We start from the raw sequence: 18,038 nt of genomic DNA, 5'->3' as shown, positions 1-18,038 counted from the left end.
TTGCCTGAAATGCTGCTTATGTATTAGCCGTTTAAGTGGAATAGACATTGAAAAGATTTAAAGATTTAAAGCCAAGTCAATTGCTGGTGCTAATCTCCAGCGCCTGGATGGGCTTTCCAGTGTAAAGGCTGTGAAATGGAACTCAATTGGAGTCTTTATTGAGAACCGGTTATTTGTGTCCAGCTAGCAAAGTGGAGACCAAACGTTAGCCACGCCTGACCGCCCACTATTTGAGAAGAACTGGAATAAGCCAAAGACATGTAATCATAAAATCAGTAACCAATAGTTCAGCTGTAATGACAAATCAACCCCCTGTTGGTGGTCCTGAGGGAACAAACACCCTGGAGCAACTCCAGCGTTCCCACTGTGAGTGATAATAGACGCAAGCAGCCAGTGACTTCTACATGGGTGTGTCTTCAGGGAAATCCTCCACATTTAGCAGCGACTGAGAACTGCTGAGTCAGGCTGCATCCTCACGGAATGTCAACACCGCTTTACTACAAACCACACACATTCTTCAGGCCGGGACTGGGAAGAATAAAAATGCTCTCCTTTCACTGGAGGACTTTCCATTCAGCTCACAGCCAGTAAACACACTCTTCTTCTGTTACCGTGCTGGTCCATTTTAAGGGTACGCCTCCATCTGGCCGACACACTTATGACGGGGTTGGACAGCCGAGGCTAACTTTAACACTCCATGCTGGTGTGCTGACTGTGAACCCCCCCACCATTTCCCAATCCAGACCCTAGCATAAAAGCCGTCACTCACGCAATCAGGATTCTGCTCCCTCGGTGACGTCAGCGTCAGTGGTCGGAAAAGGCGGTGACGAGCGTATCGTTGAGAGCGGATTTGAGGCCAACATGTGGGCAACGGGAGTTTGGCGGAACTTCCACTTGTGCCTTGTTTGTAGCGAGTGTTGCTGGAAAAATGTAAAGAGACACCTCGGGGCTCGGGTTTCTCCTGAGGGCAGTACGTGGAGGGGCAGGGTGGGCGCAAGACGAGGTTGGTGGGTCGGTGGGCTTCACTGGCCAAACAGAAGCAGAGGGAGTGGAGCTGAGGGGGCATCATTGTACCTCGGAACCGGTCTATTTCTGATCTGCTCTCTCTCTCTCTCTTTTAAAGTGCCACTGAGGAAGTGTGGCCGACTGACCCCCAAGACGCCACCAGCTCTAGTGTACCAATGTTAGAGTAATAGTTTCATGCCAGGGCTAGATATGTATTAATCGCTCCTCACTGGGATTATGTGTTGCAGAATCAGTGTTTGTCTAAAAAACAAACATACTTTAGCAATACTACCAATTTTTTGTGTGTTACGACATAATCATCACAACACAAGCCACGTTTACATGAGGAGTTTTTCTCTTTCCGAATACAATGGTATCCATGGAAAGGAATATTCCAATCTCTTGTCTCCGTGTACCCCTATAATCAACCAGAATAGTCAATGGGGCATGCCCAGTAAAAGGTAAACATCAACATCACGTGATACCGACTTCCCAGAGTTTTTCTTTCACTTGTTGGAATAACTCCCTATTGCCAGTTTTTCCTTCATCCAGTCTTGAAATTTAGTTTGGATCAAAAACAAATTTCCAGTGCCGATTGCTGGCCTCCATTTTTAAAAGTGAAGAACGTCTGGATCTCTTTAATAAAGCTGGACTTGTGAATGGCGTATAGAAGGGTTTAGATTCTGTTCCACAGATGGAGGTAATGCACACCAAAGCTGCTTGCCAACCGCCAATAAACAACAGAAGAAGAAGAAGAACGCACCCTGACAACTTTCCGTTTGAGCAGGTACAAGATACCTCAATCGGATTTGGGAAAGGAATATTCCACCCCTGTGAATCCCATTATATGTTCATTTGGATTGGCACTTTTCTTTGGGAATGAGGCGTATACAAAGGTTACATTCTTTCCGTTTCAGCAAATAAAGCGAATGTAATTGGAATATTTGGGTCCATGTATACGTGGCAATTGGAATATTTGGGTCCATGTATACGTGGCTATTGGAATATTTGGGTCCATGTATACGTGGCTATTGGAATATTTGGGTCCATGTATACGTGGCTATTGGAATATTTGGGTCCATGTATACGTGGCTATTGGAATATTTGGGTCCATGTATACGTGGCTATTGGAATATTTGGGTCCATGTATACGTGGCTATTGGAATATTTGGGTCCATGTATACGTGGCTATTGGAATATTTGGGTCCATGTATACGTGGCTATTGGAATATTTGGGTCCATGTATACGTGGCTATTGGAATATTTGGGTCCATGTATACGTGGCTATTGGAATATTTGGGTCCATGTATACGTGGCTATTGGAATATTTGGGTCCATGTATACGTGGCTATTGGAATATTTGGGTCCATGTATATGTGGATATTGGAATATTTGGGTCCATGAATACGTGGCTAGTGTGGCTTTGCTGTGATGTTTGTATTTGGTTCCAGGAACGTGTTCTCGAAATAACGTCACAGTCATGATGGCAGTGGTTCGGAAAACTTGCAGCTTTTATATAGTTTATTATGTTTAATGGCAGCCGTATGACAAAATCTTCAAAATGTTTTTTTTGTGTCATTAGCACTTAAAAGCTGTTTACACAAAAGCCAAGTAATTTAATACTTATAATACTTTTCCCAACTGTAACTTATCATTATGGCTTACCGGCTTACCCTTAGACCCTTCCTTTATGGAACTTGCTCTGTCCACTGTTGTCCAAAATGCATTTCTAATCCGAATAATTAAGATACAGGGACGATGAACAAACTAATATTGAATATTCAGTAATTGATTATCAGGTAGCTAGCCCGCTCTACAGTCCATACCTCGGTTTTAGTTGTTTTTCAGCACATTTTTTATGCCTAAAGATAACTTTTTAACAACAAGGCAGCGCTCGTGTCCGTACACTGTTAGCGGAAGGAAAATCCAATGTTCTGCAGAGGTAGTCAACAATCACCGTCAGTGGTAGTAGTAAATGTTTCACTAGACATTGGCGACGTGAGGAGGAAGACGATGACAAAGGCCAGAGCAGATTAAAAGAGCCAAGCCCCATCATCACGGGAAACCAAGAGTGGCAAGTGATAGAATCCAGTTCTGCGTGTAGATGTACAAAAAAATACAGTGGATTCACCCGCCACCCATGTCTCTCTGTTGCTATAACAACTAGACACACGCTGCTGTCTGTTCCTGCCCTCATTGCAAAGATCTTTCGCCGCAGCACAGAGCTCAACCAGCCTCCAGTCAGGTCTGCAGCAGGAGGATCATATTTCATATTCTACTCTACTTCTATCAAATGAATCCATATTTTATCATTGAACAGACTCAAATAGTCGTCAAGGTGAGCAGAGAAAGACTGTTAGCCAGGCCATCATAGCACAAAAATAACCACGAGCCAGGGTGTGACCATGCCCATACACGTTTGTTATTGTTCCTTACACATGAAGACCCTGTTGACAATAATCGATGTGCTTTTCCTGTGTGATCCGTGTTATATGTCTGTCACAATAAGGCCTACAAATTATGGCAGATAAACCATAAAGTACACATTTTTTCATCATGTCATGATAATATGGCATAATAAGTACACCATATCAAATGCAACTTGGATATTGAGGATTGAACATTGTAACTGGAACTTCTGCATAAAATAATTGAAACAAATATCACCTTGTACTTCGGTAAGACAAAAAAAATAAAATAAAAATTAATAATTAAAATAAAAATAACAACTTAAATTATATTAGGAAAGCAGGAAGTGAACAAATGTAACAGTTACTGATTGTAAAAGTACCAGATGGAAGGGTAGGATTTAATAAGCTTTGCTTCTTCCTACTCCTTTTGGACATGTGGAACTGGGAACTGATTATGGGATGCACTCAATTGGAATCTGATGCATGTTCAAATGAAATTAAACCATTACCATTACCAAACATCATTAAACATTCAACAAAACAAGACAAAAAAAAAACAATGAAAATAAAATGGACTAAGTCTCTTAACAAAAATGACGCTATTTAAAAATCATAATCAATCACATTATTTCTGATTCAGTCACTTTTGTTGTTGTCTGGATATTGACTGGGAAAAAACTGGGCTAAGCTTTTTTTGGTCAAAACATAATGGCGTTCCACCGTTTTGTATTATTTATTTCATTGTCTTCATTGTCACAAACCCTTTTTCATATCACAAAATGCCGGGAGCACAGATGGGCTGATAGATATTGATATTGATCAGATGGTGACACACTCCCCATTCACTCCGCTATAGAACCAACACGCCCAGGTGATAGAGAGGAGGAAACCCAACACGAGGCTAAGGAAAATTATGGACTTCATTTTTTATTGATCATGCGATTAATTAATAGGATTATTATGGGAGGCCTATTGACAGGTGTTGTTGTTAAGGCCAGGGCGTGGTGTTACTGAGGAAATGTTACCATCAGCATCTGTTGTAAGCCGGCCTGCAGAATGCGTCATCCTTTTACCCCGAGGCCCCATCCACGTGTATTTTGGAGGAAACTGCACCCTTGTCGTCTTCCGCTCGCCGTCTAATAACAAGCTCTGTCCATCGACTTGAAACAAGAACATGCAGTAGGATGCAGACCTCCACCAGGGCCAAGCCCTCCATAAAATGTCTTGGGGGAACTTTAAACACAATTCATGACAAGAAAAAGCAAGTGTTTCTTCCCCCCTGAGTCATTGTCCAAGTGTAGAAAACCTCGACTATCGTGTCAGTGACAACACCAGGGCTTGCCATACATTCAAGTATTTGTGGATGTCCGTCATGATTACATTTGGGCTACCAAACACAGACTGCAATAACATCAGCTAACAACATCACATGAGCTAACAAAGCAAACAGTCCAACACACAACAACAACAACCAACCCTCGAAGTAGAAGATGATAACGACTAAGCACTAAAACCAACACGTAACTAACTGTTTTTTTCCAAAGTGTCCGCAAGGTATTCTGGGTACTCCAGCCGCAACTCCTTTAGACACTGTATGGGGCCCTATCATTTTCAAGAAAAACAGAATTTACTGTTAGGCTAAATCTCGCAGAAGTTGACTTAATGTGAATGAAATGCTGTCTTTAACAGGAGAAGGAATGTTTTTGTGGAAAAAAAAATTCCGCAGCGGACTGTTCATTCTTGGCGGACAACTCCTGGAAAACCATAAATTCCAAAAACCTCCCACACTAAATTCGTCAAAGCAGACACCCGCAACACCGGATACGTTGGTGGGAAAACTTGGCGGCTGCCTGGCATCACGGCACACGTGCGACCAGATACGAGTAAGCCCGTCGACAAGGGACGCGCTTTGTTCCTAATTGGCGTGAGAATGAAAAATAGGATGTCAAATGTGGGGTCAATTGGCGACAGCTTGTCACACTCCAAACTTAATCGATGGGCATGGGTGATCGCTCACGTTTCTATCGCATGTGATCGACTTATAACATCTTTTGAAAAAAATTTAAAAAGGTAAAAATAAAAAAACTAAATGGGAATTTGAAAAAAAAAAATCTAACTAATTTGAAATTTCATAAGCCTCTAAATATAGATAGTGAGATATTGGATGTACAATAATATAATCAATAACTTTGTGTTCTGTTAAAGGTTGTCATGTCACATTTCTTACGCCACAAACCAAAAGGCTCAGTTTGACCTGTCCACACACAAACGCTCGGTTTTGCATCAGGGCCAATTATGCAAATAGATAGACGACTACTGGGGGTGTCTTGCGTTGGGTTCTGCTGGGCCGGTGCTGCACGTGAGGTCAATCTAACAGGTTGGTGATTTAATAATGGAACGCCAGGACTTGGAAGTTCAGCACAGACCAGAGCCAAAATGAATCTAAAGTTCTTCCACTTGGCTTCCACGGACATATAAGGGAAAGCAGGGAGACGGAGACAAGAGGTCTTGTGATCAGATGGAATGTGTTCTGATCCAGATCCTGTTGAATTGCTGCACAAGTGTCGGTGCGTGTGAATTTCTACAAGCTGATGGACCGGGCCACGTAAAGGAAAGGGTGTGTTTGCAGAGAGAGGGAGCATTTGCTAATTGACACATGCCTCAAAAAGTTTTCTCAGAGTATCTCCATGTGATACTGTGGTGGCTATACTGTATTATAGATGGGAATGGGAGTACATCGAGTGATTTTTTTTAGCGGCATTGGTTTTAACAAAGGGGAAGTTATAGCACTGGCTTGATGTTGCAGCTCCTAAAACGGGGGTGCCCAAAGTGTTTGTCATCCTCAGCACACTTAGACAAGAAAAAAAGGATACATTTTCAGAGAATAAAGTCCAAATATTACAATAATAAAGGAGAAAAAAATTGTGATCTTAAAACAAAAAAAAGTCCAACTATTAATTTGTTGACTAACTAAATACATAACAATGACAAAACAAAAAAACGAGCAAAAAAGGAGAAAAAGTTCACAATAAAAAAATATATATACATATTTAAAAAAAATAATTTTTAACACAAAGCATGACTCTCTCTCCAAATCAGGCCGGGGGTCACTTCCACAGCGCCCCCACTCCGGCCGGCCGGTGATGAAGAGGAGCACGGCGACATCATTCTGAGGAGGTGAGAAATGTGTGGAGCTGTGCGAAGGAGAACGTGTGACGCTGAAGCAGGGAGGTGTTAGGTGGCGCTCACGCAACGCTATCGTGTGTGCAAACGATGGACCTGAAGTCGTTTTCATCAGGGGGCATTTACGATTCCATGACAGACAGAATCTTTGGCGTGCCTTTGACATTACTTCTGCCGTGGGCTTGTTTGTTGCTGAACAAGATTTGGGCAACGGAGGAATGACATTCCGGTGCATGATATGAATATAAAATATTATATGAATACAATGGGGGTGCTCTCAGAGCAACATGTACAATAAAAGTGAGTGATGTTCCACATCAATTAGTTGTAGCTCCAACAGCAATCTGCATATGGCTTCAGTCGCCATTGCTCACTACGACTGCTACTACTACCAGGGACTACGCTGTAGTATAATTCTGCCAGTACAACAAAGGGTTAGGGTAGTATTCCACCAAACATACTGCAAAAGAATCTGCATGGCAACACTGTGCCCTTCTTACCCTTGAGCAGCGGCAAGGGCGTGAGCTCTATGGGTTTGCCCTGAGAGCGGAACTGGGACGAACTCTGCGACCGCTTCTGCTTGGCCTTCCTGACAGACTTCCGTGAAAATCCGTCCACTTTGTCCACAGATGGAGACGTGGTGGCTGGCGAGGACATAGCCCTGCTGGGGGGGGACACAGACAAAGATACTGCATGTGAGGCATACATTAGAAGAAAGTTCTGTGGAAAGTGATATTGTCATGAAATAATCAAAGCAAAGCATGGTCAAACACACACACATGTACCACATGTACCACATGTACCACATGTACCACATGTACCACATGTACCACATGTACCACATGTACCACATGTACCACATGTACCACATGTACCACAAAAAACACAAACACATAGTGCAGTGTTAGTTTTGATGCTAAATTATTTTCGTCATAGTTTCATCAACAATCTATTCCCCCTGATGAAGAACGAGACGATAGCAAATCAAATGAAATGATACTTTCGTTGTGCGTTACGGAGGAGATCCAATCAGAACCACAATTGGCTTTTTACTTTTCATAGCAAAAACTGGACAAAAATGCATCGTTACATGCGGCAATATGTCTGAAAGAAAAATGGCACACTTCGCTTGTCATAGTGTAACTGGAAGCAATATCAATAACAGTCAGGAGAGAACTTTAATTTGAATACTGCATATAGTTTAGACACCTACAATGTGCTAATTTATGAAATATGGTAGGTTTGATCATCAAACAATGCCAGTAAACTATTTGACATTTCCGTATATAGTAGATATACGTACGTATAGATATAGGAAGGAGGATCGTAGTTAATCAGCTCCAGACCCGACTGTGTGAATATCCACAAAGCAGGAGTCCTTTTTTATATTTTATTGAAATAATAATATTTTTAGAGCTTAATAAAAAATATTTACGTCCGTCTAATTACAGTGTTAACATTATTAGAGCTCTCTAGACATAAAATAACTCCCCTATAGTCATCTTTCGTATTCTAGTCACCATTTTAGCCAATATTATAGATATAGTAAATATAGGCTGACAAGTTTGGGAGAGTTCCTTGTTTCTTTGATTTGTTTTTTTTTTGTTTTTACTTCCGGGATTTCTACACTCTGGTTGGAGTTTTCCCAAAAGTTGAGTTTTTAAAGACAGAAACCCATGTTAGCATGTGGACAAGAGGTTAAAATAAGCCTTTTTAAAATATCCATATTCATGCCTTAAAGCTCTCATGCATCTCTCAATTGCACAAATCAGACAATGACATCAGCCGCCCCACGGCACCACAGATAGATTACAGTCCTGTGGGGAAACTACATGTCTTGAAGGTTTTCACATTTGCTATACAATGTTTAATACGGATAAATTGTGTGCACAGAAATGCGGTGATTGGTCACATTCCAGGAAGTTTGGACCTTAGATAGAGCAGGCCACTTTCCTACCTTCCCTGCGACATTCATACACACAAACGGAGACTTGCACACAAACACACAATGGACACACTTATGAGACTTGGAGTCGCCACAAGGGGAGGAAGCTGAGGAAACCTTCATGATTGTGTTGGAGCCGCTGATTACATCAAACAAAGCAAGCACACAAACCAACCACACTTTGTTGGACTTCTTTATGCAACAGTTCTTTTGATTTTTTAGCTAAAATACATGAAGACAGAAATCAACACTTTTAGCAACAAGGCTTTGGGGTTTTCTTTACTCTCCAGTTAAACCTGTCAAAACCAAGGAGGCCTACTTCATCATTTTTAGTCTCTTAAAAACTGCCTAAATGGCCTAAAATGTAAGTTTCATCTTCTCTCCTGTTGGTGGTGCTGCTGTAAGGACGCCTATCGCCATGGCAATCTGTCTGCAGGGAGCTACCATATTTGATGAAAAGGTAATGGAGCAGCAGCACGAGTGAACACGTCTGGCAGTCGTGAAGAGCAACAGGTGATGGATGACAAGTGATGGCAGCCAGCGGAGGTTCTGACCCCCATGACACCTCTGGATGAGATGCTTATGCAAGACAAATGGGATGCTGCAGGCCGAACTCTAAAGCTCAGCCGCGACCGATGCTTGCAACGGGAAGAGTGCTACCTGTCAATCATGATCTGCACGGAAACATGAGGACACTTTATCCATCCAGCTGCGGAAGCTGTAGCTTTCTTTCTACTTGTAACGATAAATTGGGATAGGACAGTGCCAAGGTTTAATTAACACTTTAGTTAGAAAGCGTCCGCTGAGCATGTTGGGTACACCAATACCCAATATAGACTAATCCCTCATTTATCTCGGTTAATTGGTTGTAGACCCGACCGCGATAAGTCAATTAGGACTCTAAGTTGAATATTTTGTCAGCATAGAAAACCTGCCTAAAGATGTATTATTGTTTTACATTATTAGAGTCATCTAGACAGGAAGTAACACCCAATCACTTTTACACTTGTATCACCCAATATAGTAGACATAATAATCCAAAATACGACACCATTGACAATTAATTAAGACAAAAAACTCACACGTTAGCATTGACAGCGTACTTCCTGCGGTAGCTAACATTACTTACACCTAGTGACCAGTGTAGCATACAACTCTAATGCCGCTTCATTAACAAGCAGGCAACATTCACACAGGAGATGCTGTTGGCCACAACTCACACCAGTCCCTCACACTCGCCACCCTGCTAACAGTCAGCTAAATATAGTCAACTCTAGCTAGCTGACATTACATACACCACCACCCACCGCCACATATACATTGCACGCCTGTGGGAAACGTCTACATTTTTAGTGACAGGTGTCATAGTGGGTCTCGGCATCATTTCTTGTTGTCCGTGAAGCCAAAATCAGTCCGAGTGTGACATCACCATCAATCTGGTATTACCTAACAGTACCACAACGCTAAGAAAGGCACGGCTGTGACGTACAGCATGGCACGATAGGCCCTGGTTTCCTTCAGCAATCCCAATCAAAGGTCCAAAGATAGAAGTCGCCTTAATGAGTACTAATCAATACATCCGGTGGCGTGGCAACTACCAATGTTAAGTCGTTTAAAAAGAAAAAAAAGAAAAGGAAGTAGCGGCAATTCATTCGTATTATCAGTAAGAATGTTATCATTGCCATTATTAATGAAGGGTGTATCTTTGGCAAGTTGATTGACTCATGACAAAAATCTATAAACTATTAACCTTGTGTTAACTTTGTGGACCTTACTACCGATGGAGAATCTTCACCATTGCATGGGGATTATTTCTAATTTCCTACCATTCAACAGAAATGATCTCATACATTTTACTTCTATTAACAATCAACAGCAGCCGTCTAATGATCAAATAACTCAATTCCTTGATAAGGCATCAATGACATGTATAGAAAATAATAGACGACTTCTGATATCGCATGAGAGAGAAATGAATATTTGATGACCTCAAAGTGTTTGCATCATCAATCTTCCCCTCGGACAGCAAGACTTGCTAAAAGTGATTTTCCAAATAAGAGCGACCCTGAAGAAGACAGCAGGCTGCACCTACCTATGCAGAGGGGCATTGGCCTCCCCATGTCCAACCATCAGTGCCTCACTTTGGATGTGTCGCTGGCGGGTGGTAGGCTAATAGCGGAGAGCGTCCGATGCAACAACAACAACAACAACTACACAATAAGACATGAAGAGAAGACAGGAGGTAGAGCACAAAGATGTCCAGGCACAGCAGCCATTCCCTCCGATGTGTCTTACATAAGCAGCCTGATGACATCACAGCCTGGCAGGGAGGGAGGGATTAAGGAGGAACAGGAGGAAGGTGGAGAGGGGAGGGCAGCCAGCAAGAGTGAAACAGAGAGGAAGAGGAGGGAAGAGCAGCTCCACAGGAAGGCAGCAGGGTGGAATCAACAACACATCATGAAGAAAGGGACGTGAGCGGGGATGAATAAGATGGCCTGCGGTCCGAAGACAAAAGAACCCCGAGCGCAAATCAAATATGGTGTCATTTTCATATCTTTTATGGCGCGCCTCACCGTTTCCTCCCAAATGTAAACACCGACAACTGCGATAAATGATGATAAATAAATTTTTTGTTCATTTACATGCCAGTATCTTCATAGAGATGTTACGCTATCAACTCATTCATTCATTCATTCATTTTCTACCGCTTATCCTCACGAGGGTCACAGGGGTATGCTAGAGCCTATCCCAGCTGTCTTTGGCAGGGTACCCCCTTGACTGGTTGGCAGCCAATCACAGATATCTTATAAAAAGACAAAAAGCAGTTTACTGTGCACATTTTCCACAACTATCCTTTGTCAGTCTATTGGTGCCAACAATTCAATCAACTATTAAGCCATCTTTGTTTACACATTTTGCCTGAGTCACGCTTTTTTTTTTTACCACAGTGACATTTTGTCTCTACAACAAACAAGCAATGCGGTTCGTTATGTGCTAGTTTTAGCCCCACGGGGAAGCTTTGTAGCGGCCCTCCACAAGTAAATGTGGACTGCAACAAATAGATTTAGCATAACACGTCCGCCCTCGCTATTACAGACATTCCAAAAGGCACCGTTTGTTGGTACAAGTCCATACTGTCGATTAGCTTTGTAACTCTGCTTCTTAACACGCCTCATAAAAACACATTCACTGGCTGTCATGTACATTTTGGCCAATCAGGAGCTTGAAGTTGACTTTGGCTATGTTCATACTGCAAGTCAATAGCCATGCTTTCATGAGGAGTTTTTCTCTTTCCGAATGATCTTTCTGAAAACATTGGTATCCATGGAAAGGAATATTCCAATCTCTTGTCTACATGCGCCGCTATAATCAACCAGAATAGTCCATGGGGCATGCCCAGTAAAACGTAAACATCAACATCACGTGATACTGACTTCCCAGAGTTTTTCTTTCACTTGTTGGAATAACTCCCTATTGCCAGTTTTTCCTTCGTCCAGTCTTGAAATTTAGTTTGGATCAAAAACAAACTTCCCACAGCCGATTCCAGTGCCGATTGCTGGCCTCCATTTTTAAAAGTGAAGAACATCTGGATCTGCGTGTTACGTCATATCTGAGCATGCGCTGAAAGAACGAAAGAATATTTGGGTCCATGTATACGTGGCTATTGGAATATTTGGGTCCATGTATACGTGGCTATTGGAATATTTGGGTCCATGTATACGTGGCTATTGGAATATTTGGGTCCATGTATACGTGGCTATTGGAATATTTGGGTCCATGTATACGTGGCTATTGGAATATTTGGGTCCATGTATACGTGGCTATTGGAATATTTGGGTTCATGTATACGTGGCTATTGGAATATTTGGGTCCATGTATACGTGGCTATTGGAATATTTGGGTCCATGTATACGTGGCTATTGGAATATTTGGGTCCATGTATACGTGGCTATTGGAATATTTGGGTCCATGTATACGTGGCTATTGGAATATTTGGGTCCATGTATACGTGGCTAGTGTCTCAGGCGTCATTCCTATGTGGACATAAATCTGATAAGTATGCGATGCGACTGCAGTATGCGCGGCCAGGAGACAGCCGACCTATACCCATCATCTAAGGCCATGTATTGTTGTGCTTAACGAGACTTTACAAGGTACTCACAGCTGAAAGCCATGGTTTTTTCATGCAAGACTCGGATTAAAGTACTCACCGACGTAGGCAAAAGTACTTCTCATCCGCAAATTATTTTTAAAAAAGGTGTTAGTGAAGCAGCTCTTGTCATGTCTCACCAGTCCTGCCTCAGACATCCACCCACACGCCTCGGAACAGACGTGGCAACAAGTTGTCTAAGAACGACCATTGCCAAAATTGTTGCCCTCTTGCTTCTCAATCTAATACATGGAATCCTTTGCTTGACAAAAATAACAATTAAATAAATCACTATGATGTCTATTCTTTATGCTATGATTTGAAATACTGTAGACTACTTTTTTTACTTACCAAACACGGTAAGTATATGTAGTATCGGATGGGTATCACAGATACTGGCCTGAATGAAATCAAATGGCATCACATGTCACTGGAGCACACACTTTCCAGACGCTTTACGTTCACAAGAACAAGCCGCATTTGTTTGGTAATGTGAACAACCGCGTAAATAACTAAGTCAAACGCATTGAATGTAGCACCGCTTTATCAATATAGTGATACGCCGCTGATACAAATTTTAAGACCAGCTGAAAAACGACTAGAATTGACATTTTGCACCGTTGGGTGTTAAGGAGGTTAAACATAGAGCTTCAAGATGCAAAAAGAAGAAATGGGAGAGAAACAAAAACACGACTTCATCAGCTCATCAAAAGTTTTAAAATCCAAAATATTGACAGAAATGTGGATTCAGTATCATTTTGTGTCAGGTTTTCACTCTATTAAGAAATCTTTCTCTCATTGGACGTGTTCGGATTGTTGAGCAGCATAAGCAAAGCTCACAGGGCGCCATTGCTGCCCAGGTTGGACATAGTAAGACAGTCTTTTCAACATTTTTCAAAGCTCCTGAGGGTTATGGAACAGAAAAGGCAAGTGGTAGACCCAAAAATAAAAAAAATTCACTGGCCCTCGGCCGGAGGATCCCCTTTGGCTGTCCGTCAAGACACGGGACGATCCTCGGCCCAAATGAAAGTGGTTACTGGTGCCGAGTGCAGTCCAATAACCATAAACAGCATCTGTAAAAGAAGAACAAACTTCTTGGCCTGTTTGGAGCCGCCAAAGTGGGACATTGAAAGGTTGAATAAAGTTTGATTCTCCGATGCACCCTTGATGTTTGGGATGGTTTCCAACACTACCGGCCTGACTGGGAACCATCATGATCTGGGGTGCTTTTTCCTTCAATGGAACAATGGAGCTGAGGGTTGTGCAGGGGCGCCAAACGGCAAACGGCTGTGAGGAGATGTTGCAGGGGGGCACCCCCCATGACTGAAGGCCCTCCTCTGTGTGGTCAACGTTGCAGTTCACAATGCCCGTCTGACAAAAGTACTTGGTCCAAAAGAGTAACGTTGTTCCTCTGGGAGATCTCGCGTGTTCCCATGATCTGAATCCAATTGAGAACATCAGGGGATGGATGGTAAAGGAAGTTGACAAAAATGGACATCAGTTCCAGACAGTGGACCCCCTCTGTGAGGCCATCTTCACCACCTGAGCAACATTCCCACTAGCCTCCATGGAAACAGTGGCATCAAACATGTCCAAACCAATTTTTGAGGCGAGAACAGAAATGGAACAGCTACAGGAGGTTTCAGGGGTTTTTTTTTTGTTTTAGCTATGGTTAGCTAAAGTTTTGATCAGTCTCTTTCAGTTGAATGGTTGTTTGCAATCATTTGTTTGAACTATTTATTTTTATCTCACTGCTATGTCTTCTTTTGGCATTTTAACGCCCTACTTAAGATGGTCCGAAAAATTTAATCATGAGTGTATGCTAATAAAATCACATGTACGTTATTTTTAAGCAGCGTACACTTACAGGGGGACCAGGAAAGAGTGTTGTTTTTTTTTTTAATTGAATCACCCCTTTGCAATTTAAATTCTCATAACAGACACAATAATCCCTAATAAAAACACAGGCTAATGTTGCTGCATTAACCCATGAAAAGCAAAACTCAACTACAACTACAAGAACCTACAACGTCACTTCCTGTCTGCCCGCCATTGCAACACATACCAGCATGAGTCTTATTTATGTATTAAATGACTTATTTACTCTTATGTATACCATATTGGGTAATACGAGTGTAAAGGTGACTATATTTCATGTCTATAGGACTCTAATAATGTTTAAAAAAAATTTTAAGGGCCTAAACAGGTTTTCTACTAAAATATACAAAGTACAAAAATATTTAACTTATCATATTTCTCTGAAATTCACTTATCACGGCCTGGTCTGGAACCAAATAACAGCAATAAACAAGGGATTACTGTACAAGTCATCAATGCAACACAACAGGTGGTCCTCTGAAAATCTGAATTTATACCAAATTGATAGCTAAATGAACTAAGTTACCGCATCCATTGATTTTTTATGCTGCTGATTCTCACTAACGTCGCTGGGGTATGCTGGAGGAGCCTATCCCAGTTGAATTCGGGCGAGAGGCGGGGTACACCCTGGACTGTTGGCCCGTCAATCACAGGGCACATATAGACAATCTTTTAGCTGCCAAACATGCATGATTTGGGACTGTGGGAGGAAACCTACAACATGCAAACGCCACACAATGATTGCACAGCGTTGGTGATGCAAGGCGGCACCAAGACTACTTCCGTCAATACTGGACGCACAGGAAAACCAGACCTTTTCTATCGTACAAGATGCCACAATCTAACTTGTGGAGCCCCACTGTATGTAACTTTAATATACAGAAGCGTGTTCGTAACCACAAAACGTGAACTCAGGATAACCTCTTTTGTGTTTTATCAAGTAGATAGAACTGATTTAGCGCCGTCCTGTCCAATAAAGGCCGTCAAGGAGATGACAGCACCTATAAATCATAAATTAACATTGATTCATAATGGCATCATGTTCACAGTCACAAAACAATTAACTAAAGCAAAGACACACACACACACACACACACACACACACACACAGGGCTGATAAGAAGGCGGCCATTAGTCCATCCCAGTGCTCATATAAACACTGGAGACTTTGAATGTCCAATACAGTCCAAATGGTCCAACACACCTTCACAAAGTGACAATGACATCACATGATGCACCACATGATGCCACAGTGGCCTTATTGTATTAATGCTTGCATCCAGTACACCTTCATCTGTAACTTAGGACATTTAAAGCATTTCCCACATTTTCAAACCACCACGCATTCGCCATTTGATAGAAATAGGTTCAATTGTCAACAATGGAACATCAGCCACCGATGGAAGGAAAGTGTCCCCGCCACGGACTCGAACACCGTGCACAATAAAGATATCAGTTGACGAGTTTGTGTATTTACACGTCGACTAGCTTTAGCAGCGGATTGCACCATGAGTGCACCATGAGGGGCAGAGCTGAGCAGCAGAGCTCATGTTGGGCCCGTCGGCAGCACAACACTCCTAACTTGACAGCTAGCGTTAGCCAGCTAGCACTGTTAGCCTCCCGATTTACTCTTTCAAGGAATTCGCCGCGTTTATCGCTAGCTAGTTGCCTTCTGTGCGCACATGAAGCACGTTTGTATTGTTAGGATGAACTCCATCCATGCATTAATGACAAGGAGCGCACCTAAAGAGAGAAAATGTCATTGTAGTTCGCTAGCAAGCGGCTAGCGCGGGTTAGCCCAAGTTGAAGCTAACCCTTAGCATGCTAGTCATCGGCAAGCATTCATAGCACCTTGCAAAGGAAACACAGCACATAGAAACACGAACAAACATGTAGTCTGGGTCACCGTATGTGCTAAATAACTTTACCTGGGCGGGTTCGGGCGATCACCCATCATCCCAGATGTAAATACACAGGCAGTGCTAATGCTGCTAGCGATAGCTCACAGACTGACTGGGCGATGGGCTGGACGCTCAGTCCCAGAGTCCAGACAAGCCGCTCTTAGCGCTCCGGTGGGGGGTACTTTACCTTGATCCTCTGCGGTTCGCGACGGAGACGGCGGCGAGGAGGAGTTATCCTATGTTTGGGAATCTAGCGGGGGCTACGTGCGGGGCTACCTCCAGCTCGGTGCGAACAGCCTTTGCCAAGCAGCGGCGGAACAGCGGCAGAATGTCGGCCTCCAACAGCCTATGTAGCCTCCTTCGAACCGAGCAGCCCTTAAACTCCCATCAACAACGAAACGCGGCCGTGTGGAAGCGATTGCGTTTGGCGCTATTACATTCCACCATGAAGTCTCGGATGGTGTCGGTATTCTCCTATTCTGGATCTTCTCAGCCTATTGTCAACACTGCTGGGCTGACACCACGGCACACATAACACAAGCACACTAACGTGCTCGGCGGCGCTGGGAGCGTCCCGACACGCTGATTGGATGCTGCCGCGGATAAGGGCGATGGCGATTGGACGAGGTGGCGCGTCAGTCAGCCGGACGGGCGGGCGCAGGCTGTGAAGCCGTCGGTTCGGTGGAGGAGCAGCGAAGAGGAAGGAGATGGAGGCTGGAAGCAAAGTGCACTTTGGGAGCGTTCGGCTCCTCCACTCAGCGCGCCGGAATGAGGCTAAACCCGTGCGAGGCCCTGCCCCGCTGCTCCGTCGCCGCTCTTCGCCCGGGCGAACCGCAAGAGTCCGGAGATCCGCAATAGAGGATGTCTGCTTGTCCGCTATCAGATCAAAGAGGACGTTAGGAAGGATGTTGCGTAACGAGTCAGATAGATTTTATTTGACATGATTGCTTTCAGGGAGCTGGTGCTGCTGCGAGGCAGCCCTTTCTCTTTTCCGTATTTTGTTCCCCCAATCATCACCCCTGACTGACTGACTGACACCTGATCTAGCAGTGTTGGCTAAACCAACACAGCTCCACTCAATTCCATCATTTTCATCATTTAATGTCATCCTGGTGAAATAACTGCAGCGTTCTTGAGCCACATGGAAAATGTTCTCGAACCTTAGGAAATTCAGCACTCCACAGAGGGTCATGGACTCAAACCACTGTCTCGCAGTGTGTGATCACATCGTGCTGATGGTACCATGAACAAGATGGCGGCTCAAGTTGATGTTTTGTTTTATGCTGCGTGTGTTTGTTAAGATGCTGTTAGCAGCGCTGTCTTGTTTTGAGATCCGAACAGTAGTTGGCTGTTCAGTGTCACGTGACCTGTCGCCACAAGACGACTGATGACTGCAAATCATTTTCCACATGCCAAGAATTGACACCATTTTTTCGGAATGCAACATTTCTTGGATCTAAAGGCTTTGAACTACTTCTCGACTGATTCAGACCGTTCCAAAGTTCAAATTCCCAACTCATTTTTAGACTTTTAGCTTTCCTGGTACATTGTGCTACATCATGCTC

The 18,038-nt window shown here is 43.2% G+C and overlaps 1 protein-coding gene across 2 annotated transcripts in view; it reads right to left on the bottom strand.

Moving 5' to 3' along the window:
- ppp2r5eb (protein phosphatase 2, regulatory subunit B', epsilon isoform b) overlaps positions 1–16,638 on the bottom strand; it is a 30,364-nt gene extending 13,726 nt beyond the window's left edge. The window contains exons 1-2 of one of the 2 annotated variants that reach the window (XM_058090191.2): positions 16,501–16,638; positions 7,100–7,263 (exon numbers count right to left, since the gene is read on the bottom strand). In XM_058090191.2, the coding sequence (XP_057946174.1) occupies positions 7,100–7,263; positions 16,501–16,529 (193 nt within the window). In that variant the 5' untranslated portion in view covers positions 16,530–16,638. Of the gene's footprint in view, positions 1–7,099; positions 7,264–10,636; positions 10,844–16,500 lie in introns of those variants that run through there. The other variant, XM_058090190.2, reaches the window with a different exon arrangement.
- Between the last annotated feature and the right edge of the window lie 1,400 nt (positions 16,639–18,038).

Source organism: Doryrhamphus excisus, linkage group LG14, assembly GCF_037039965.1.
Source record: "Doryrhamphus excisus strain RoL-2023G ecotype Guam linkage group LG14, RoL_Dexc_Guam_v1.1, whole genome shotgun sequence".
NCBI classification, from domain to species: Eukaryota; Metazoa; Chordata; class Actinopteri; order Syngnathiformes; family Syngnathidae; genus Doryrhamphus; species Doryrhamphus excisus.
Note: the sequence above shows the minus strand (reverse complement) of the source record. Positions and strands in the feature narration are given on the sequence as shown.